The following is a 24298-nucleotide window of genomic DNA, read 5'->3' on the forward strand; positions in this document are numbered from 1 at the left end:
CCTGCATTATTAATATACTGAGCATTATTATTCCCATTTTCTGTAAACCTTTCACTATCAACTGCATCCTCCATTACTTCACATTCTTGTAAAGAGTCATACCTATCCAAAAAGAATTTCACATTCACCGGATGAAGTTTAGATGGCTGACTGCTAATGTGCCCACCTTTACTGATTCCCACAACATGGCCTGCAGGACATTTAAGTGACTCCATGCAACTGCCATGTATAGGCGCTTCTCCATAAACTGTCTCCTGGGTTATATGTAGATCCTTTCTTTCTACAGTCTCTAAAATTGAACTTAAAGTTTTACTTATCCCATTTTCAGAGGTTTCCTCTTCTGCAGATTTTGTCAACAGGTTCACTTTCTCATTCTTGCTGTTGTTTAGTTCTTTACTGAAACAGCAACCCATTTTAAAGTTCTCTTTTGCAGGTCCACGAACTGTAAACTCTGCTTACACCACTTCACTCTAAGAGTACTGGGGGAGAGAAGCCAACACCCAGATGCCAAAAATAGTACTGTTTGAACAGGGATGGCTGCTCATATGTTATTGCCACTCAAAACCCCAAACCAAGTTACTTAAAATGCCTTCATCTGTTATAATAGGATACTAAACAATGCATCTTTTAGCTATATTTCTGATTATTAAGTAATTATTAAGCCAATTGCTTAATAATCTCATTCTGAAAAGGGCATTTTTAGGCACTATAGCACCCACCCCTCTGTGAATAGAAGAATGCTGACAAAAGCAACAACACATGTTCAACTGAATTCTGAAATACTGTGCCTGTGTATTAATTTGTATGTATTACACATACAAATTAATTGAGAGAAAGACAAAATAATCTGATAGACAGACAATGTGGATTACCACCCCAAGCAAATCCAGCACTTCAGAATTATTTTTAAACCAGTAAAGAAAGAATTACTTAAAGAGGAAGCACAATTTAAAACTCCTTTCTCTCTCTCTGCTTTATAACAGGAAAGAGTAAGTAGCATATTATTTGCATTCTTTCAATATACAGTGGTGCCTCGCTTAGCGATGTTAATCCATGCAGAAAAAATCGCTAAGCAATAACATCGCTAAGCGAAAATAAAAAGCCCATAGAAACTCATTAAAACGCAATTAATGCGTTCCTATGGGCTAAAAACTCACCTCCATAGCACCGCCATTTTCGGTGCCTCTAAAGTGAGGTATCCGTGCCTGAAAACAGCGGACGGCCATTTTGTTTACCCGGTGGCCATTTTGAAACCACCAATCAGCTGGCCGAAAATGGGGACTTTGCGATGATCACCTCCCTGCGATGATCACAAAGCGAATTTCCCCCATAGGGACCATCGCAAAGCGATCACTTTTGCGATGGCAAAAAGTCCATCACAAAGCGATTTCGTCGCTATATGGAGCGATCACTATGCGAGGCACCACTGTATAATTTACCTAGCATTCTACATGGAGATCAAATCCTGTTCTTTAGTATTAGAAATCCACATTAACATGCAAACAGATACGGAAGGAAGGAAATCCAGTTTTGTCTACATCACATATAAAAAGCAGAATAATCAGTTCAGGAAACGCAGAAAGTCTATGGATGAGCTATTCCGCATGTTGCAACTTGGACATTATCGTTAAACAGGTTCTGCATGCATCTGATAACAGTAAGTACACAGGTCTAAGAGTCTATTTTCTTTCTTGCATTATATGGCTGCCAACATTAGCCTTAAATGGCCTCCACTCTCACTGTGGTACACAGAAGTTCCCAAATGAAGCCAGGAATGGAGTGATATGAAACTCCCCCACCCCCATTTTAATCCCTTTACATATCTTTGAACTCCCTGAGCTCAAGATATTTCACCCCATTGCTTGCGGAAAGAAAACTAATGTTGCTTGCTTCATACTCATAGCTCAAATTCAGAACCTGCACTGAATCTGTCAAACTTAAGATCATAGTAAGAATGTAGGAAATCTTGTCAATAAGCTTAGTGAACAAACTGCAAATCATTGCATTCCATGAGGTCCAAGTTCAAATGGCCCAGCTTTGGTGGGAAATTATGCTCCCTATCCTGTGCGAAAAACCTTTGGGCTATACAAAATCCCTCTACTGATTCATTGGTTGGAATCCTCTTAATCAAAGTACAACATAACACTATGCCTGCATAAATGGGTCCAGTGTTCTGCCCCAGCAACAAGGACTATGCAATGTGCCAGCCAAAGCGCTTTGTAAATACTGTAGTACTTCCGCCTCAGCAGGACTGCAGCTACCATGGATGTAACATTGAGTTATACCTGCACAGCTACTCAACAGGATACAGCAGGTGCCTACTAATATTACAAAACAACCTGAGACCTTGTGACATTCAGGAACTATCTGAATATAACCTTTAGTGAGGCTGGACCAGCCAACTCCCACTGTCATGTTCCTTTTGGACTACAACTTCCACTAGCCTAAGCGAGCATGGCTGGAAATGAATGCTTAGGGGCACTGTAGTCCAAATCTCTGTGAGGCATTTGCTTTGGAAGGCTGCCATAGGACCACAAACAGATCAACCATGTTTTCCAACAAATCAAAATAAATGGAACTGGGAAGTTACAAAAGGTAAGCAGGCTCCATCTAACTACGGGGTCCTCCTTGTTAGGAGCAACTAACTCCTAGTGCTCCAACTGTTTATTATTAAACTGCATCTGGACAACAGCCATAGAGTAGTGTTAAAACAGTACCATATTTTATTGTGTACAAGACATCCCAATGTATAAGATTCCCCCCCCACACACTTTTCTAACCCCAAATCCAAAAATCTAAGCGGGGCTTAACAAGTGGAGGGGGAAAGGGATCAAAGCAACCCCACGCTGCACAATCCCATGGGGCTTACAAAGTGGAGGGGAAAGCAGTGATCAAAGCGCAGCAGGATCGCTTTGATCCCTTTACCTCCATTTGTTTTTGTTCTCTCCTCAGCTTATTTCTGTGTATAAGACGACACTCATTTTTTTGTGTCTAATGATTTTAGACAAAAGCATCATCTTAAACTGTACATGGAAAAATATGGCATTTTTATAGGGGAGCATCAGCAACACAGGTCTCACAAAACAGCACAGGGAGCCGCATGCATCCCATGCTTTGCTCACCTGTGCAAAAGAAATCTGAGGTCACTGTAACTTCTACTTACAGTACATATTTTTCCAGATTATTAACCAAATGAATGTCAAAAAGATACATTATACTTTTGTTGATGTGATTCTTAGGATATTCTCCACCACATTTTAGTACAGTCATTTCAAGAATCCCATGAACTGTGCAAGCCATATCCACCATCTCTCTCGATACTGAAAGCACCTCAGCAACAAAATCCTATGCAAACTCTTCCTATAATCTTAGCTGATTCTGATAAATAAATCCTATTTACCTTCTTTGCTACTAGACTAGTGCATCCATTGGTAAGACTCTGTATGTGTCCCAAATCTGGCACCACTGTCATTATTTGGGTTGAATGTCAAGCATGGAATAACGGGGTATTATAAAATTCCCATTTAAACTGATTTACATCGCATTTTATGAAATCAACTATTCCATGAATCAGCAAGCTATCACTTACAAGAGAAGCAAATCCACAAATAAACCCAAGGCTCTTTAGCCTAAAGAGCTTCCCAATGAACAAAAGGTCCCACCAGCAGAGCAACGCAGGATCATGCCATATGTGGAAATGTTGCTTTTGTGCAAACAGAAGCATTTTTCCCCACTGAGATCACTGCTTGGTGTGATGGCAATGTTAGCACAAACTGGGCAATCTCAAATTACTACATTGGTAGGCCTTCAACTCAGCAGAAGCTCAATATAATACCAGACTACAACCTTCACTGCAGCCTACTCTCATTTTTAGACTTAATCCACCAACAGAATCTGCCATATGATTTCTCATTTGAGTACAACAAGCAAGACCAGAAGCTTCTACTTCATGTGTTTTGCACAACTGAAAAAAAATTGATGAAACAAGGACTTCTGTTTGCAGTGACACCACCTTTGTGAAACAGTATGCCAAGTTTTGAAAGACAGCTGCATACTTCACAACACAGAACAGTGCTTAAAATGATTCAAGACTGTAATACTGTACTTACCAGATGAGAACTATCTTTAACTTCTTGTACTTGCTGCACCTGCGGTTCAGCCACAACTTTAGTGTCCTGATCAGAAGTCATGAGCTGCCTGCTTTCTGGCTCCTCAGAGAGAACTGTTATCGATCACCTTTGAAGCTGCAAGGCAGAAAGGAAATAAGTTACAGAATGCACAACATATAGTTCCAGTAATAAACAGAAGGCCATCTCATGAGAAGACTCCCTGGAAAAGCCCCTGATGTTGGGAAAATGTGAAGGAAAGAGGAGAAAGGGAAGACAGAGGACGAGATAGTTAGACAGTGTCATCGAAGCTACCAACATGAATTTGACCAAACTCCGGAGGCAGTGGAAGACAGGAGGGCCTGGCGTGCTCTGGTCCATGGGGGTCATGAAGAGTCGGACACGGCTTAACAACTAAACAACAACAACGGCTATAAATGAGACTTGGCAAACTACAGTGAAAACACACAAGGCAAACATTTGATCTTGCATGAAAAGCATCAGATAAGTCATTTTCATGCTATTCTTACATTTACCAAGAAAAATATTTTATTTTTCAATTAATAAATGGAAGTTGTTGAAAACTCACTGGTGTGTTCCCCACCAATAGCATTTCAGGAAGCCTTTTGGCCCTCAAAAGTAGACAGAGGGAAAAAGGAAGAGAGTTGTAGTGTGGCAGAGGAACCAGGAAAAAGGTTTGCTCAATCTTCTCTAGATTCAACCTGCAACTACAGCAGTGTTTCTATGAAATGTCTCAAATGCTCTATACTACATTCTTTATGTTTTGAATGGGGAGATGTTACCTCAAAGCTACTTTCTGAACAAGCCACAAAATGTTTGGCCTGTCATATTTGGCAACAGAGTGGTAAGTGTGAGCAATCTGTCAAACCAACGTTTTGAACCTAATGGCTGATAAATTGTCCACGGAAGCAATTGGCATTTGCAATAAAGAATGGATGGATGATTAGGTGTGTTTGACCAGCAAGCAAGCAAGCAACATTTACACACAATTGTCTTCATCTCTGAAATGAGTTACTACATATCTCTCGCCATGATATCTCCAAAACAAACAAGAATACTTTTTAGAAAGGTGAGATAAATATTAATTTATTAAAGAAAAAAATACTGTACTGCAAGTTGCATCACTAAGGTAACACGGAAAAACAATTCCAAGGTCTACAAAAATTGGTATCATTTATATTGTATCATATCTTAAGATGAGTAACTACAGAAATTATTCTTATGCAAACGTGGATTGTGCTCACTGCATCTATTTGGCTTTACAGAATTTAGGACGTTGCAACTGCATTAAAATCTACTTATACTAGATATATATTGCAAAACCGATAATCAGTAAATGGAGTTACAGTGACTTTTCACTTTAATTCGATTCCTTTGCCAAATTTCTTTCACATAATGACAACTTGGCCATTGAATTCAACTGCTGAGCAACTGTCAAAACCAAACCCTAACCATCAAAAGGAAAACCAAAAGTGGCCAAACTCTTGATTATTTCTACCTGGACACACAATGGCCTACACAATATTTAATGGGCTCTTACAATAAAATAAACCTTAACATGTTTATCACACAGGTATTGTGTGATAAAGCACAGTTTGCTGTCCTCTGAAGATGCCGGCCACAGAGACTGGCGAAATGTTAGGAAAAACCACCTTCGGCCAAGAAGCCCGAAAAACCCACAACAACCAATACAGGTATTTATTGTACAGTGGTGCACCACTTGACGATGATAATCCATTCCAGCAAAATCACTTCAGAATGAAATCGTTGTCAAGCGAAAGTAAAAAGCCCATTGAAATGCACTGAAAACCGCTCAATCCATGCCAATGGGCGAAATACCTCATCGTAAAGTGAAGATCCTTCATAGGGCAGGCATTTTCCGGTGCTAGTAAAGTGAGGAAACACAGCGGGGGGGAGGCATTTTGAAACAGTGGGTGGCCATTCTGAAACCCGACGATCAGCTGTTTTGATCGTCGTAAAGCAAAAAAAAAACGGTTCCCGAAGCATGGAACCGATCGTCATCAAGCGGATTTTCCCCATCTAAACACCGTTTTGCGATTGCAATAGCGATAGCAAAATACTCATCGTGAAGGGATTTTGTCATCTACCGAGATAAGCGTCTAGCGGGGCTCCACTGTACTTTCAAAAACTGCCATCTGTGAATGGGTTCACTGTCTAGGGGGAACGGTTCTTCATGTAAGGTGGGAAGGATCAGAGGAGTCATCTTTTTCACTTTAACAACTTCTGATTTATTAACATTTAATGGATTAACAATAGTGGTGAACAGGTCTAGAAAACTCAACTCAGGTAATATACCAAAACTGTCCATAGCTGGGTCAGTCTTCTCCCCCACAGAACTCAAAGGGGTGCAGGACCAAACTTCCCTGCTTAGGTCGGTTTCCACAGTGGGGCACTCCACACCGTGCAAATGGTCCCGCAACATGGGTGCCATGCCCAGTCTCCTTCCAAAGGTGGGGTGTCGAAACTCGCATCCGGCCAGATCACACGCTGTCCTCTACCTTGTTTCTTAGGAAACACCACCACCGACCATTCTAGAGGTTCTATATTCACCTCCTCTCTCTCTCTCTCTCGCGATCAGGTCAGGAAGCAATCCTCCTATCCTCAAGTGAGGAAAGTCCCTTAGCAACTCTTGCGTCTTGACACTCTCATACTCCCGCAACTTCTCTAGCTCTTTCTTTTCCACAGCTCAATCTCTACCTCAAACTGGCGGCTGCTCCTGGTATTTGTATCGTCCTGCCAAACTGACAGCTCTTGTTCTCTACCAATCGCACCTTCTCCCTCCTCTACTAAACTCACTTCAAATCTCTGCTCTCACGTACTCTCTCATTTTCTCCCGTGCTTTCTCTCCCTCTATGATGCTCCTCCATTGTTTTCTACTCTCCTTTCCCTTGGATTCCTTTCTTCAGCAGGGGACAGCACACTATCTTCCAGCACTCCTTCACACTATCTTATTTTGTCTAAGGGCACTAATATTCTGCTTGTAATGCCTGGTTTAAGCTTACATCAACTACTTAAGTATGCCAACAGAAGATCATGTTGTAATATTTCTCCTGAACCCCCCAGATCCACACCTGGGGAGTCCTCATTGCTTAGGGGTTTTTCTAAGATAAGGTCAGATAAGATCTCCATGAAATGCAGTTATCATTCAAGCCACTTTTTTTAAAGTAATGATGGTGAAAGGTGTTGAAGTCAACATTTTGCACAATGAACATGAGCTTAATCAACTTGTTTCCCAAACTGCAGTGGTATGCCCCACATCTCATTTTCTTTTTCTGACAATGAATTACTATTGCTGTTTCCACTGTCTATTCTCACTAGAAGTCCACAACAATAGTTATTGTGCAGAGGTAAACTGCCTGTTGACTAAAATATTTTTGAATTAATAAGATACTGAAGATAAGATGCCAACAGCTCTCCTTTGTAGAACAGAGCTCACCACCCTTGGCTTAGGGATGAAATGCATCTCTGAACAGGAAGCAGCACTACAATACTTTTTAAGCTTTCCCTTTTGATCTTACCAGTCTATATACTACTAATGTAAATCATTACACCTTGCACAGCTAGCAGGCACCTGTATGGCTACACTACATCCAAAAATGTTTTGATCTGAAAAGCACAGAGAGCTTGACAGATCTCATTCTTATTTTCCAAAACCAAAACTGTGCATTTCAAGGCTTACTCATAAACACTTTTCATTCTGTTCTTTTACTGAAAACTGCTAAAACAGTATGTATACTGGAGGTCTATAGCCAAGTATCTTTTTAGAAAACTGAAGCACATATTTCCTCATTTTGGGATTCTGGGCCAATTGCATTTCATCTCTCTAGCCATTCACTTTCCAACATGGTTCTTTGCCCTTCCTAACATTATGCTGGATTGCTGTCTTTTCTCTGTCCAATCCTCACCTCCTTTGCTTTCCAGAGGTCTATTTCTTATCCGTGTAGACTACTATTTAACTCCCCTTCATCAGTTTGCCTGGTCCTAAGGTTTCAGCAGATCAGCTATGAAAGTCTGGAGCAGTTATCTTTTGAGGTGGCCAATAGAATATATAAATTAAGTATTACCAGCATCTTTGTGCACCCTCTGCCTCACATTCATGGAAACCTCTTCAAAAAGAAGTGAACTTGAAACACAATAATCTGCAAAAATTATTACATTTTATCTCATTTTGAGACACGAAAAATAATGAAAAATACTGCCCCTGTCCCATTTGCCTCCTCCCAGTGACAAAGCTAAGGAACCAAGGAAAAATTTGCAGCCTCTCAGAATCCTAGAAAAACACTCAGATGAACTATTTTTACTGCTGGAATACGCCAAATGTTTTTAAAAACAGTTTACTCATGCAAAATGCATGAACAGTGTGCTGTGAAGATCTGTATGTAAGATGGATTACAAAACTGTCTAGTAAATTCCAACGTATTGTGAGTCTTGCCAGGGTCTCCTAGGTATATAGGACTCAGGCATGTCCTTTAAATACTGGAAGTACACTTTAAACTTAATGGTGCTCCACAATTGTGCAGCTTGCTCAATGCCACACGAGCAGGCTCTTCTCCCAGGAGGTACAGTGGGGAAAGACACTCCGAACTCCTGGCTCCACCACCACGTACTCCAATTCAAGAGCAAATTAGAGAAGGAGAATTAGATTTAGACAAAGAGTGGTAATCGTGTGGCCTGTGAGGTGCATGTGCCCCCCCAATCCAAATTTAGTCATTCTTGTACCCTTAGGGCGCCTCAGCATTCCTTATGCATTCTCAAAATTTTGAATTTTGTTGAAAAATTTTTTGACTCAGAAAGTCCTTTTGTGTTCTTTATTGGATGTGGGGAGCAACAATGCCATGTTTTAAGGAGCACCCAGCACTTATAATTTCCCCACTAGATTTTTTTAAAATAAACTGCATACTGAAGGCAATCACAAACAAGGTCAGCTCTGTTGTTTATATTCTTGTCTAAATCATCCAAAAGCTGAGTTAAGAGTGAAACAAAATATTAAATTAAATATTAAGTGTTTCCTTTATGTTAATTGATAATTCATTACGGCCAGAATCCTATTAATTGAGACTATGGTGTAAATTTCAGTTGCATGTTCCTGCACGTTGAGAAGGCAGCATAGGCATTTGCTATCACACACCCATCAAATGACTCAATGAAATAGCAAATGCCTATGCAACTTTTTTTTAATTTGTGGTAATTTGCCAAAATTACACCAATGGGGTTACACTGGCATACATTTTCAATAGGACTTTTATCTATGTGTTGTGTTTTATATTTCAGGCAATCGCCCAGGCCATCTTATTAGGACCTTCTCAGATAGAAGAGAGGGGTGTACCCAGGTAAATCATCCTAGTTTCACATTGCACAGAAGCTGCCAAGTTCATGTCTGGCTCAAAAAAACCCCACGATTTCGTAAACATAATGACCAAAGCCAATACTGTATTCTTTTTTTCAGTTTTTTGGGATAATTGTGGTGAAGTGATTTGGGGAAAAGGAATTTGTCATCATAATCTCAGTAACTACCACAGAAGATGACAAATCCATTCTAGTTCTTTTTAATCTAAAGTTTTAATCAGCATTTAATATGCTGTTGTGCTAAATTACAACTGAAATGATCAAGTGATTCTTTATAGAGCACTGGTTCCTAACAGGGTTCTGGCAGTTGTAGATTTTATACATAGGGAGAGGAATCAATGAACTCTTCTATCTCCTCTAGAGAAGATGCATCTTGACTAAGGTCTTTAATGACCCAATTCTGGGTAGTGTTACATTTCCAGACAGTTATTTAAAACATAACTTTTGAGAGATTTTTTTTCCCTATTGTTGGTCCAAAAGGTAAGGAAATTAAAACATGTTAATTTTACCATGTTATTTCCAAGCTCTGCCTATTGCCCAGAAGGTAAATTGTTGATCCACAGAGAGAGGAAAAATCTAGCATTGCACACATGGATATATATCTAAAGGAAATATACAAGCATAGTACATAATCTCACAAAAAAACAAAGGAGAAAAAAAAGGGAAAACACTAATATGGATCTAATTTAGAGCAGTGAGATTACACACAATTTCTTCTGAAAAGCTTTAAAACTGTGGGCGGTTTACAAGTTAATTATACAGGCTACACAGACCACCTCTCTCTCTCTCTCTCTCTCTCTGTCTCTCTCTCTCTCTCTCTTATCCACTACATTCCAAATGTGAAAAGAATTTGTCATGGGAATACTGTACACCAAATTAAAACATTAGCTGTGCTAGAGAGCATGTGTAATAAAACTCCTTATAATATGGATGGAGAACTTCCAAAAGTCCTGGGGCCATCCACAACCCCTCTAGAATTTAGAAAACTATATGCCCTCCATATCCTGGTATGCTTAACAAAAATGCCCTTTATACCTTCAAGAATAGTGGTTCCCAAACTTGGCTCCCCAGACATCCTTGAACTACAACTCCCAGAAATCCTGGCCAGCACAGCTAGTGGTGAAGGTTTCTGAGAGTTTTAGTCCAAGAACATCTGGAGACCCAAGGCTGGAAACCACTGTTCTAGGAGAATAGTGAAAGTATGTTATATTCTCTTCCCCTCAGGCTGCAAGGGACTAACTACTGAGGACTGCATCTGGCCCATGGATCACAATTTATCCATTCCCTCCTGCAATGAGTACTTGTTATTGTGAAAATAATAGAAGTTCTTTCTCACTATTTTACTGTTTAAAGATAATTGAGATTAGATTGAAAATATATTAAGGAAATACAATAATACTTATTAAGGAAACTACAATCATTTAATGATTTTAAACTGATACAAACAATTGTTACATACTTAACATCACCTGAAAGTTTTGTATTTACCTTATTAAGCATAGAATTATTATATTAAAGGAGCCCGATTACTGCCTGACTGTAACATTCTTAAATACAGTCTCAGCAGCAATTAAAAACTCTAGAACGGTTGCATAAAATTTCATTTTCTATATGCTGTGTTTTAGTGTTTGGATGTTTTTAGGCATTCCAATATGTTTATATCTTTGAACTTTAGGGAGCTTTAGGTTAGGGCTGAGTGGGAGACCTGTTTCGCAAGCAAATTTGTCAGCAACATGAAGGGTTTCAGCAATTTGCCAGGACTGCAAAAACATCCAATTGTTAGAATAATCCCTGGTTAAGATTGTTCCATTTGATTAACATAGGAAGCATGGCCTTCATTCACCCTCAGTACACAGACTGATTAGACACATGGTAAAAATGAGCATCGCTGAATCTAATTATCTGATCCTTGGATTGGCTGAGATCACATGAGGAGGAATGAAAAGGAAAAGAGGAGTGAAAACAAAAGAAAGGGGAAACACTGAGTGAACAGCTTTAAAAAAGGGAAATTAAGCATTCCAGCATCCTTACATTCCAGGCAACAAAAATAGTGGGAAAATATTCCCCCAAACATTCTCCAGAACTATGGGGTGATATATAAATCAAAATAATGACATCATCAACAAAGCAGCCCTTCAAATCACAATTGAATAATTTCTGAAACTGATGGGGTATAATATATCACAGACAATGTGCAGTTCTGAATAGGTAAGAAAAGTCAAAGACTCATTTGAAAAGGCCTTGGAACAGCAATTGTTCCTCAATGGTACGTATCAGATACACTGGAGCTACTACAGTTTTGCTTGATACAGATTGACAATTAAAACCAAAACATCCAATTCCTGACGCATACTAGGAGATACATTTAATTCACACCTCAGAGGTTTACAGTTTGGATGTTTTTAAAGCATTCCAATATGCTTACGTCTTTGAACCTTGGGGAGCTTTAGATTAGGGCTGTACTGAATGGGAGATTATGGTCCATTTTCTGCACTTCAACAAATAAAAAAACAGCTCTGCTCCCCCCACCCCCCCAAGCCTTGTAATTCTGCTTTGGGCATGTACATGACAAGTGACTGAATGATTCAACTACATCTTATGTAGAGAAACTGAACAACAACACATTCCAGTAGAGGCTTCTAGAGCTCAACAAATGCAGAAACAGAACAGGCAAACTCTTCTGCAGATGGGTATCTTCAATTTGAAGCTGAAAAAGGAAACACAAGGCATTCCAAATGTTGCTCATTTCAACTTCCATCACTAGCTGGGGCCAATACAAGTTGCAGCCCAAGAACATACAGAAGTCCACATATTTTCCCCTTTCTAGACTACAGGAAACATTTTAAAAGGTCTCTTGGCACTCTAGTATTCCATTCATTTCCCTACATATAGTTAGGGAATGACTGCTGCAAGTTCCTAAAACATTTTAGAAATTCTGAGACTATATTTATCCCTCCTCCCTTCAATGAATATCACACATATGCTGAGCTATCAACATATATGAAGCTTTTAAGAGTTGTATCAAACAAATATAGTAGTCTACATTTGTTCTGCCTTGGTTGGGAACCCGGTTCCAGTTCATCCATCACTTTTAAATAAGGAAAACCCATTTGGACTGTTTAAAGCCTCCTTCAGTAAACAGATGTCACTGGAGATGTAGACAGTATTGTGAAAATGGGAATTATATTTCAGGAGCTGCTGTAAGTCCCTGTGGTTAAGAATTCTAACTATAGAGATAACATGTCAATTGCAGAGTAAAAGGGTGTGATACTTCTTTTTTTAAAAAGTGTACTGCTTACATATAATATGCCCCATAGCGCTTAAAGCACTCTCTGGGTGGTTTACAATTTAATTAGGCAGGCTGCACATTGCTACAGTTAAAAGCTGTAAGCACAACACAGCATCTGAAGCATATTCTGTATCTCCAGAATACTGGTTGCATTTAATTAAAATTACTTCCTTGCCTGTACTAACTTAGCTGCAGGGATGTTCCCAGGCTACACCAGATAGTATGCATAACAGCTTAGAAATAATAAGATGTCAATTTCAGATTGCTTCTGTACAAGTCTTGGATCTATTTGAACACTGCCAAAATGTTCTGGACAACACAGCTAGCTATGACAGGGCTGAACAATCACAGTTTTTTTGTGGCACTGCCAAAGACGACTCAGCATTCTAGGTAGGTGCGTAGCAACAGACACAGTCACGGGGCCTGCTGCCCTGTCTCAAAGTTCAAGAAGCTGCTTCTGAAGTTGTTGTTTTTTTGCTTTAAAAAAAGCATATACAGTGGTGCCTCGCATAACGTTTTTAATTGGTTCCAAAAAAAAAACCTTATGCGAAAAAAACTTTATGCGAAACACCATTTCCCATAGAGATGCATTGGAAACCGGTTAATCCGTTCCAATAGGCATGGATTGCCGTCCTTAAGCGAAAAAACCCATAGGAAACATCGTTAAACGATACAATGTATCCTCCATTGGAATGTATTGTAGCTGACTCAATAGGTTTCAATGGCTTTGCGAAGTCAATTTTTGCAAAATTAAGTGTGTCATAAAAGGGTCAAAAATGGTTTTAAATGCTTGGATTAGCTTCTGCACCCTCTAAAACGGATGCAAAAGTTAATTTGGCTTTGATCTGACTTTTCGTTAATTAATGGTGAATTTTTTTCCCCCAACTTTTGACAGCTGTCAAAATCTGACAGCTCCATTATTTCCTATGGGGGAAGAAAAAATTCACAAAAAATTAATGAAGACTCAGCAACTGTTCTAAATTCTTGGGTTCGTTAGAGGACCCCCTAAGTTGTGTGCAAACCTGATTTGGCTTTGATCTGAACTTTCGTTAATTTTTTGTAAATTGTTTTCTCCCCCATAGGAAAGCATGGAGCTGTCAGATTTTGACAGGTCCATTGGTTCCTATGGGCCAAAAAACAAAAATTCACAAAAAATTAACGAAACGTCAGATCAAAGCCAAATCAGGTTTGCACATGACTTAAGGTGTCCTCTAACGAATCCAAGCATTTAGAACCGTTTTGGACCCTTCTAAAACACTTTTTAAATTGAAAACAAAAAAACGTTAAGCGAAGCAGGGGACCTAAAACCAAAAACGTTAAGCGAAGCATGGTCCCAAAAACGCTATGCGAAAATCGCCCATAGGGAAAAACGTTATACGAAGCACAATCTGCCTCTGAAAAAATAAACGTTAAGCGAAAAAAACGTTAAACGAAGCAAACGTTAAGCGAGGCACCACTGTACAGTATTAACATCCACTGCATTCACTCACTCGCTATATCACAAACCTGTAGCAGAGAGACCATCAAACAGAAGTAAAATTTCAAAACTATATTTTAGATAGTTTTAAAATAATTACAATAGCAGTAAGTTTTCAACCACACTTTTCTTGGGAAATTCAGGAATGGAGGAGTTGCTGACGTTGATTCAATTATTTTGAAAATATACGTTCAAGAGCAAAGTCAGTTTATACTCACAAAAGAACTATGATTCTGGTGGTGTTTAGTGCGACATTTGTCATGTCACTCATTTACAAAGTTTTCTATGAAAAGGAAAGAGGCTACTGTAGGCGATCTGTGTATACCATCTTCCTTGGTCTAAGAATGATGTAGCAGAGATTTACTTACTATTCGTATGTACAAAGGACACTTGAAAGTAAGATCTGTCAATTTAGCATGAACAAAGATCATCCTACGTTGTAGCCCTCAATTCATCATAGGGATCTGTCAATAGAGAAACTCAGGAAAGCTCAGGAAACACAAAATGGCAGACAACACTATGCATTATGGAGAAATGTGTGAAATGACTGCTGATGCTGCAATCATCTCTAGTGCAGCAATAGAAAAACTTTCAGCCTCCTCCAAAAGCTGAAAAACTATTACTCTTAATTCTTAATTTGAATATCTATGCTCATCTGTTCTGGCAAACACTATGGCCTATATTAGTGAACACTCATGAATCCCAGGAAGATCCTATGCTACTAGCTTATGGTTTATTGGTCTATTGCTCTATTAGGTCCAAGAAATGCCTGAGACCTTGGAGTATCAACACCCGGATAATATCAGCAAGTTAATTTCCCCCCTGCATTTTGTGTTATTAACACTGACTCATCTTGGACGTGGTGGCGCTGCGGGCTAAACCGCAGAAGCCTGTGCTGCAGGGTCAGAAGACCAAGCAGTCGTAAGATCAAATCCACGCGACGGAGTGAGCGCCCATCGCTTGTCCCAGCTCCCGCGGTTCGAAAGCAGCGTTCCGTGTCTAAGTCACACTGGCCATGTGACCATGGACAAAACGTTGGCTCTATGGCTTGGAAACGGGGATGAGCACCGCCCCCTAGAGTCGAACACGACTGGACAAAAATTGTTAAGGGGAAACTTTACCTTTACATCTTGGAGTGGGGGTATCCAGAGTGGTGTGCTGGACAGAGTGATGGACAAGGATTCAGAAAACGTCGCTTCAAATGTCCACTCAGCCATGCAAAATTAATTGGGGGAGGGTCTGAACTCCTTAAATACCTCACTTACCTTGAAAACCCTTATTAGGGTCACTGTAAGTTGGATGCAACTTGACAGCACAAAACACATACAGACCCCTCAGAGTAGAGATGCAACTCAAATGACCAAGTGCCATGGCATGGCACTCCGGCTAATTTTTAGCCAACTGAGACAAAGACAGTGGATCTGAAATACATAGGAGCATGGTACTACTTCCTCTCAAACTACCTATCCAGGCATTCTAGTTTTCTATCAAGGAAAACAAGTGAAAATGTCAATGGTGGGGGAAAAGTCCCCAGTCAAGGGCTTTTGGTATTTTATTATGATAACATTTTATAATTAAACACAGAAAGGCATTTTTGACCTAGAACTCATAAAAACTCCTCATTTAAACATCATATGCTTGTACTGTGCATCTGTGAATTGCAGCAGGGGATTTAAAATCACTTAATAAATCTTGGCAAAACTGAAGTAAATACTTCTTTAAAAATCTCATTATGCAAGTTTAGCAATGCTATTAATGCCAAGTACGAGAACAAATGGTGTATTAAGATATTCTGGATTCTGTTAGGTACAAGCTAAACTTCAAAATCTGTTTTACCATACTCGGACAGAAATACTTGCCAACATGGATCTTCTTGAGAAGAATAAGCTTCAATAAATATGAATTTTTAAACCATATATTTAAAACAAACACATGCTGTGGCTTCCACCGCAAGTTATGCATTATTCATAAATTGTATGTTAATATGGTTGTGAGGCGGAGCCAAAGGGGGTGCTGAAGAGGCGGAGTCAAGAGTCAGAGAAAGCTGGAGAGGAGAATAATTTGGGGTTTTGAGACAGAAAGTGTTTAAGGAGTGATTAGGCAGTGATTAGTCATAGTGTGACTTGTGTTAATTAATATAGAAGAGATTAATGAAAAATATTGAAGCTTTGTGGAACTTTAAGAATGTGCTTAAGAATTATACCTGAAACCACGTGTAATCAATAAACCTGTTTCTGTTAAAAAGTCAGTACTGGATGGACCTTAGTCTTTCATAAGAAAATTAAGTTGATAAAGAGATCAACTGGTGGCAGCGCGTCATAAGGCGTGTTGAGATACCTTTGTGAGCTCTGCGTTTGGTGGAACGAGCAGGGGCCACGGGGTAAACGTGAGACATGCCACTCAGACAGCTATAGCACTATAAAACTAGAGCAACTAGACTGAGAAATTAACTCCAAACAGAAGCTGTAACCAACTTTCTAGTACTTCCTTTTTCCTGCAGTTTCAAATAAAGCCTCTAACTCTTGTGTCTGAGGCAAGAATGAAGGAAGGAAGAATGCCAAAACTGTTCTTTTATTTGGCTTACACTAAATTAACTTGGGGGGGAGGGAATCATTTTTCTCTCTCCTAATAACTGCATTAAGTATTTGGGGACACCAAGCTATAAACTCAAGAAAAAGTGTTATAGCTTAACACAATATCTTTTCTTTTGTTTAAGTCTCATGAATGGGAAAGAATTCTGAACTTGCTACTTCATGAAAACTAATGTTTCATGAGTTGTTTGTAAAGTTCAGATTGAGAATTATTTACTAGTGCTTTATTCTACTACCTCAGTAAAGGATGAAACTATGAATTTCTATTCATTTAAACATGTAGTTGCAATGCCTTGATACAAATAATCAAGTTGTTTTGAAAACAGTTTTGTGGAATATTTATTACCAGCAGACTTGAAAAGAACTACACAGGAAAGTAGTATAACATAAAATCCTGTATTAGCAAGGGATTTGAAATACTGAAATCCTCTAGTCAGATCAGAAGGCACATGTTGACAGTGTTGTTTTGCTCTCAAAAAGTTTTCTGCAGTCCTTTCACTTGTTTCTTAGCTAGACCGGCGTGATTATTTTAATAAATCTGAATCAGAAAATTGCCTTGCAAAGGAGCACAGACTACAGAAGGAATATGAAGTACTTTGTTAAAATAAATCTTGACACTGCTATATTTAAACTATTTTTTTATTTTTACAAAAGATGAATTCATATACTTCACATGTATGAAAAAGTATATGCAATTTCACTTAAATTAAACCTGCTTTTCTATTTCCTCAAAAATATCACAATGATAGCTATGCTATCAGCTGTACTGTACAGTGATACTATGAATCTGGTGAAAAATAAATACAGTATAGGAAAATCGAGCAAACTTCACTCAACAGTTGTACACTTCTCTTTCATGAATAACCAGGTACCTGAAAACTACAGAAGGACAAGTTCCCTGGCAAGTTACAATGGATCACAAATAAATCTCTAAGATTCACTGTTCAATTAAAGGAGTAAACAAGTTTGTTTCCCATGTTCTAAATCACTGGTTCTTAACCTTGGGTTACTCAGGAGTTTTGGACTGCAACTCCCAGAAGCCTTCACCACCAACTGTGCTAAGCTGGGGTTTCTGGGAGTTGCAGTTCAAAAACATCCGAGTAACAAAGGTTAAGAACCACTGTTCTAAATTAAAGATGAAGACTTTAATCCAAAAAGATTGAACTGCAAAAATAGCTCCACCCATTCAGAGAGGCATCACCAATTTCTCATTTTCACCCACAATTTTGATATCTAAAGCTAATCCCAAAAGATAAGGAGATACAGTGGTGCCTCGCACAACGAGCGCCCCGTAGAGCGATGATTTTTTTTCCCCGATCGCTAATGCGATCGCAGAGCGACGGCCCCAATGGGCGGAAATCGCAGAGCGAAGGTCGGTAAGCGGTTCGCTTACCGACCTTCGCTTTGCGACCCGCCGATCAGCTGTTCCGCAGCCCCAAAATGGCCACGCGCAGCGTTTTCGCGCCCTCGTTAAGCGAGGGGAGGGCGCGAAAATGGCTGCCGGCGATAGAGGAACATCGCTGAACGGTGAGTAAAGGAGCCTTTTGGAACGCATTAAACACTGTTTAATGTGTTCCAATGGGCTTTTCTGTCCCGCTCAGCGATGTTTTCACACAGCGAGGGTTAATCCGGAACGGATTAACCTCGCTGTGCGAGGCACCACTGTACTTGTAAAAGTCTTCTTGTGGCACAGAAAGCTGCAGCCAAAGTAAAAAAATCAAAATCTCTCAGAGCACATGAAACTCCCACTTGCACAGCTGAATTGCAATATCTGAGATATTCTACAACAGACCTGGGCAAAGTGCAGCCCGAGGATCACATACGGCCCGTGAGCTGCTCCTGTCCGGCCCGCAGACAGTTTTGAATATCAAAACCATTTATAGCTTTTTGTCTAAAGTTGATCAGTTGCTTATCTTTAACATACTGCAAAAAACCTCTTAAGTATTTGTGAAGATTAACACGTTTAAAATAAGAATAATCATAACATCACTATTTCATTTTATTTTTAAGTAAAGGTGGTTTGGCCCCCGAACACAGTTCAAATTTTTCATACGAGTCCCTATAGAAATTAATTGCCCACCCGTGTTCTACAACAATATTGGTCTACAATATACCCTCTTGTGCTAACTTTCATTCCCAAAGTGATGCCAAGCAATGGACAATCCCAGAAGCTGACTCCTTTTTAAATCAGTTAACCAATTAACCATTTGTCTTCCAAACACAAAACAATTATCAGGGCTGTTTTTTGACAGGTGGGAATGGTAGCGAGTGTAAGAGGGTATCCCATTGGCCATCTTCACGGCCGCCATTGGTGTTGCCAACATTCAGTTGCCCTTTGCTATGTAAAGCTTAGCATCCTTTTTCCTGCTGGCAACGTGGGCACGATATTGTGCAACAATATCAGGCTATTTCCTGGCATTTGAATTGTGGATATAGAAGCATAATATTCCACATACATAAATTTGCTTGTTTACTGAAACAGAAGTCTAAGTATGCACATACTAAACACAATTTCCAACAGAAACTTTCCTCATATAGTTATCTAGTGGTAGACAATCCCAGAAGATGAGCGCATATTCTGTACTATAGTTGCTGGGAGATGACAGAAGCAAGAACAGCTTGGATGTGGCTGTAGTCCCTCTGTGCCAAAATATTCTGAAGGGCTGTCTTGTACTTAATGAAATGGTGAAGCAAAGGGAGAAACAAACCATGTGTTGGAATGTTTCTCTATTCCAACACACAGAATAGAGAAACATACACACCTCTTAATTTCCCCAGTATGCAGGCTAGAAAGCTACATTCCAATTTCCAAACCCTTTCCTTGGGGAAGCCAACCTGAGGAAGAAAAGCTATATCAAACCAAAAGCTCTACAAACATATTATGTGAAAGTTTTTCATAGTATGTCTCCTCAGCTTTTGAAATTAAAAAAAGGGAGACCTGGCAGTTAGCAAAGATTGTTGCTAGAAACCAAGATCAGAACCATCCATACTATGTGAAAGAAAGATAGGGATCAAAATCAACTCATTTGGAATTTGAGGTTGGAGGAGAGCCTTACCGCTACCACAGACAGCTAAAAAGGTAAAAAAGTGGGTGCTCAATCAAGTGAAGGCTCAATTCTGACTACAGCAAAACCGAGGCTATTCTATCATGCACATATAATTAGAATATAGAACCAGCCAGAATATTTCTGGGAAAAGGGAGACCAAAAGGGAGAAAACAGGAAGACCTAATGTGAGACAGATTGTCTCAATAAAGGACCACACAGGTGTTAGCTTGCAAAACCTGAGCAGAACGTACTGGAAAAGAAAATTGGGAGGGGGGGCAGGATCTTGGTTTGCAAGTTCTGAACAGAATTGTTAATGATAGGAAATTTTGGAGATCATTAACTCATGTAGTCACCACACATCAGAAGTGACTTGATGCCACGTAACATCTTTGGAGTTTTTTTCTTATTTATCAACAGTTATACAACAAGACAGGTGTGACAAACCCAGACCTACTGGGATCTGCCACACGTTAACTAAGCTGCCACCAACCATTCCCTTTAAGAAGTCACACAGACCAGGGATGGATTTTTCAAACAATAAAAAGAATAAGGTTTATTTTAAATACACACAGGGAAAAATAAACAATTAGGTGAATAGGATAAAATAACGTGGCTTATTCTCACTCATACAAGCATACAGTTTGGTTCACCCAGAACCCTTAACTTAAAGCACAGACCCTGAACCTATCAGTTCTGGCTAACCAACAGACACCTGAACCTATCAGGTTGGTACTCTGACACACAGTAGTACCCTGTCTGACACACAGACTCCCACAACAGCTTCTTCTTCCCAGCTGCTGCTTCGTCACAACCCAGTCTCTCAGCGTCTCCGTGTGTCTCCTAAACTCACCACACAGGCATCACATATTTATACAGTACAGCCCCTCCCCCTGATGTCCCGCCTTCCACTCCCCATAGGATGGAACTTTCCCTCCAAACCCATGACAGACAGGTAACATCAGTGCTGTTATGTAACAACAGGTAGAATGGTTGAGACTATGGCAGGATATAGGCACCAAATTTCTCAACATTGAGTAACACCATCCTAGCAATAAAGCAAACAGAAATTTCAGTTTAGATGACTGACCTTTTAAATATTTTTCTCTGTTTTTAAATATCTTTTAAAATATTTTTTACAACCAGACAGAATATCATTACATGCACAAATAACTGTTTGGCTAGGAAGAAGTTAATTGAATTTTTAACTCCTGACTGACAGCTTTGGAGCTGATTATCCCTTTGAAGGCTTGTGTCAGGAACCTGGTCTCAAAAACCCTGAGAGAATATTACTGGAAGCAGTCTGGGCTGGGACAAACAAAACTGTTCTGGATTTTTAATGCAGGAATACTTTAAATGTGCCTTACAAAACTGTACACTAATTCCCTGGAGATACATGGCAAAATGTCTTCCTTTCTGGAGGACTTTCACTCCGTTATTTCTTAAAAGATCTCCCCCCCCCTTACTCCTTCCGTAATAGCTTGGAACTTTTGTTGATCTGTAATTCTCTCTCCTTCACCTATACAATATTGATTGCCTGGCAAGCATGTACCAGGCATATTCAGTTTATAATAAAGTCACTGCTCTTCCCATTTTAGAAGGCCTCTTTTGAGCATCAATATTTCAGCCCCTGCAAGCTGGATTCTTCCAAGGTGGGGCCAATCATTTTATTTCAATATAAGCAAGATTGGTTTTTCAGTATATATGAGCTATTTGCTTCTAGCTGGCAATTAACTGTCCCTGTCGGGATTCTTAAGTGTTTACTATGCCATAATGTCTGTGCGTGTGTTTCTGAGAAGGTATCTTGTCAATTGCCAGTTAGAAGCCTGTGAATGCTATGCATTTTGCCTTCCACCCATGGTATAAAGCAACATGATTTCAGCAGCAATAATTTTATGTTGGAATTAGCACATCACTGAACTTCAACACTTTAATGGCTGAATGTTTGGTGTTTATAACACAACATCCTGGGTCAGTTTACATAACACCAAGGGAGAATTCTCTATCAACAGAATCAACTTAACTAGATGCCACACAAATTCGCTAATTTACACTTTTCCTAATATTGCCGCAATCTTGTAAAATTAGACAATATAGTAACACATCCTCTTGGATAAGAGGCATGGGACTTCCAGATTGTTTTGACTAGAGGTCACAGAATTAATCAGAAACTCTCCTAACCAGAATTCTGGTACCTATAGTCTGAGTGATTCTGCTAGGCATCCAGACTTATAATTTAGACTTCTGATGTGAATGCTTTCAGTTTCCCTGATACACTCAAACCCATCACTGAGTGTATCCCACCCTGGACAAAACTTGAAAGAACATAACTTATTGAAAATTGCTATTGTCACTCTTGAAAGCCACAAAATTATATCATTTTCTTAACACATCTTGCAGAACTTGTGTATTTTATGAATCATAGATGTGTCATAGTTTTTAAATAATTTTAACAGTACTGAGTCTCGAACTTAATTGTGTAATCATTGCTAAATATCTGTACCAACAAAATTTCAAGAATAATTATATGAAACCTCAACTGATTTGCCAAATACATGTGAATCTATGTTCTATGATATGGCTGCAAACAAAATGTATCTAGTATCATTATATACTCTACTACCTTTGCTGTTTCTCTGTTACTCACATATGACTTTCACTAATCATGAAAAATCTCCAGTGAAATTCCCAAGGAAAACCTTTCTACAATGAGCCAATCACAAATTTTACAGGCGAGTAACCAATCTGTTTTTTTCCAAAGACATATAGTAAAAAAGAAAATGAACAATGAACAGTGATTTATCATACTATTTGACTTGCTCTACAGTATTTTAAACATTTAGATCAGGACAGACTTTCCCACCCTGGTCCCTTTAAATATGTCAGCCTGGTCCCATTTCCCAAGCATTTCCATGATAGAAACTCCAAGTCATTTGGAGGATATCAAGTTTGGGAAAGGTGTTCTTCCACAGTATCTCCTCAAACACTATTCTGAGATATCTACTGTAAAATTAACTTATTAAATGGACAATTTAAGTGGGTGGGAAAGACACAGTCTTTGAGTTCTTATGGACAATAATCTCACACATAGACCCAGGTGTTATTTCTACAACTGAATGGCAGTGCAGGACCAGCAAACCTAAAAGGAATCAACATACTGTAGTCTGTTGGATGCAGATATATGTGACTCAGCTCCTGTCCACAAGAGTAAATTAACACAACACAATATTCAAACGCTAGTTAAATACCCTGTTTTCCAGAAAATAAGACGTAAACTGAAAATAAGCCCTAGTATGATTTTTCAGGATGCTCATAATATAAGCCCTACTCCAAAAATAAGCCCTAGTTAAGTGAAACTCCGTCCTCCACCCTTGTGCAGCAACCAAAAGATAACATGACTATTTGAATAAATGTAGATTGTTGTACATGAAAAAAAAAAATAAAACATCCCCTGGAAATAAGCGCTAATGCATTTTTGGAGCAAAAATTAATATAAGACCCTGTCTTATTTTGGGGGAAACAGATTATGAAGGAGTATTTCTGTTAGCATCTCTCTTTTAGGAAAGCATTTGGAAACTGAAAAGGCTGTAGAGAAAGAAACTTTTAATGAGGGTACTGCATTTCCCTTTGAGGGGAAGGAAATGTTTTAAGTAGGGATGGGACTTTGGGATTTTCTGGAAGGCTTTGAGGTTTAAATAGGCTTAGCCTCCTGCCCCAGCGCTAGCTGGCTGCTTTCTTTCTGAGCAAAACACATGGGCAGAGCTAGGCCTTATTAAGCCTCAAAGCCTACCCATTTAGGCTTTTCCTTCATATGAATCACGTTTAAGTATTTGTAAGGTGGTTGTAAAATAAGCAGAACTCTCAGAAGGGAGATTTATGGATTTTGTAGTTGAGAAAATTTAAAAAATCCCACCACTAGGTTTAATTTAGTGATCTTCAACCATTAATATATCTAACTGCATTTTGTGTTATAATTTATACTTTTTCAGAATTCGCTTTTTGTAAGCTCTCTTGAGCCTATGTATGGTGGTATATAATGGCTAGAAACCAGGTGAAATATTTAAGCCAGCACAAGTACAATGGTGTAACTCAGGGCAATGAACCCCTGCTTGAATTCCTAGTCACATTCTGGGTCACACAACTGGCATGCAGCTTGGAACTCATCTGCAGACTTGTTAATTTCAGACTATTCACTGTTACATATGACACCACTGCAGTCGTGCCATTCCAAATATTCAGTTGGATTCTAGCCAATACAGTATTTGGCTGGCTGTGCAGGAAGACCACGTATGAAGCTACTCAGTCATCCCTGCAATCGACTGAAGGTGAAGCTATTATGAAGCAGTGATCCTAAAACAACTGCTCATCAGAGCTATCTTTTCCACCCCCATGACTCTGTTCTC

At 39.3% G+C, this 24298-nt stretch overlaps 1 protein-coding gene and 2 long non-coding RNA genes across 4 annotated transcripts in view; 2 read left to right on the top strand and 1 right to left on the bottom strand.

The window, feature by feature from the left end:
- LARP4B (La ribonucleoprotein 4B) overlaps positions 1-24298 on the bottom strand; it is a 64238-nt gene that overhangs the window by 30026 nt on the left and 9914 nt on the right. For both annotated transcript variants that reach the window (XM_020779690.3, XM_073002912.2), the window contains exon 2: positions 4110-4244. In XM_020779690.3, coding sequence (XP_020635349.3) covers positions 4110-4190 — 81 coding nt within the window. In that variant the 5' untranslated portion in view covers positions 4191-4244. The remainder of the gene's footprint in view (positions 1-4109; positions 4245-24298) is intronic.
- Positions 5601-10106, top strand: LOC144583792 (uncharacterized). Its single transcript, XR_013537737.1, has 2 exons — positions 5601-5700; positions 5822-10106. It is a non-coding gene; the product is annotated as an uncharacterized LOC144583792 (long non-coding RNA).
- Positions 18580-24293, top strand: LOC144583793 (uncharacterized). Its single transcript, XR_013537738.1, has 2 exons — positions 18580-20331; positions 20880-24293. It is a non-coding gene; the product is annotated as an uncharacterized LOC144583793 (long non-coding RNA).

Source organism: Pogona vitticeps, chromosome 6 (assembly GCF_051106095.1).
Source record: "Pogona vitticeps strain Pit_001003342236 chromosome 6, PviZW2.1, whole genome shotgun sequence".
NCBI lineage: Eukaryota > Metazoa > Chordata > Lepidosauria > Squamata > Agamidae > Pogona > Pogona vitticeps.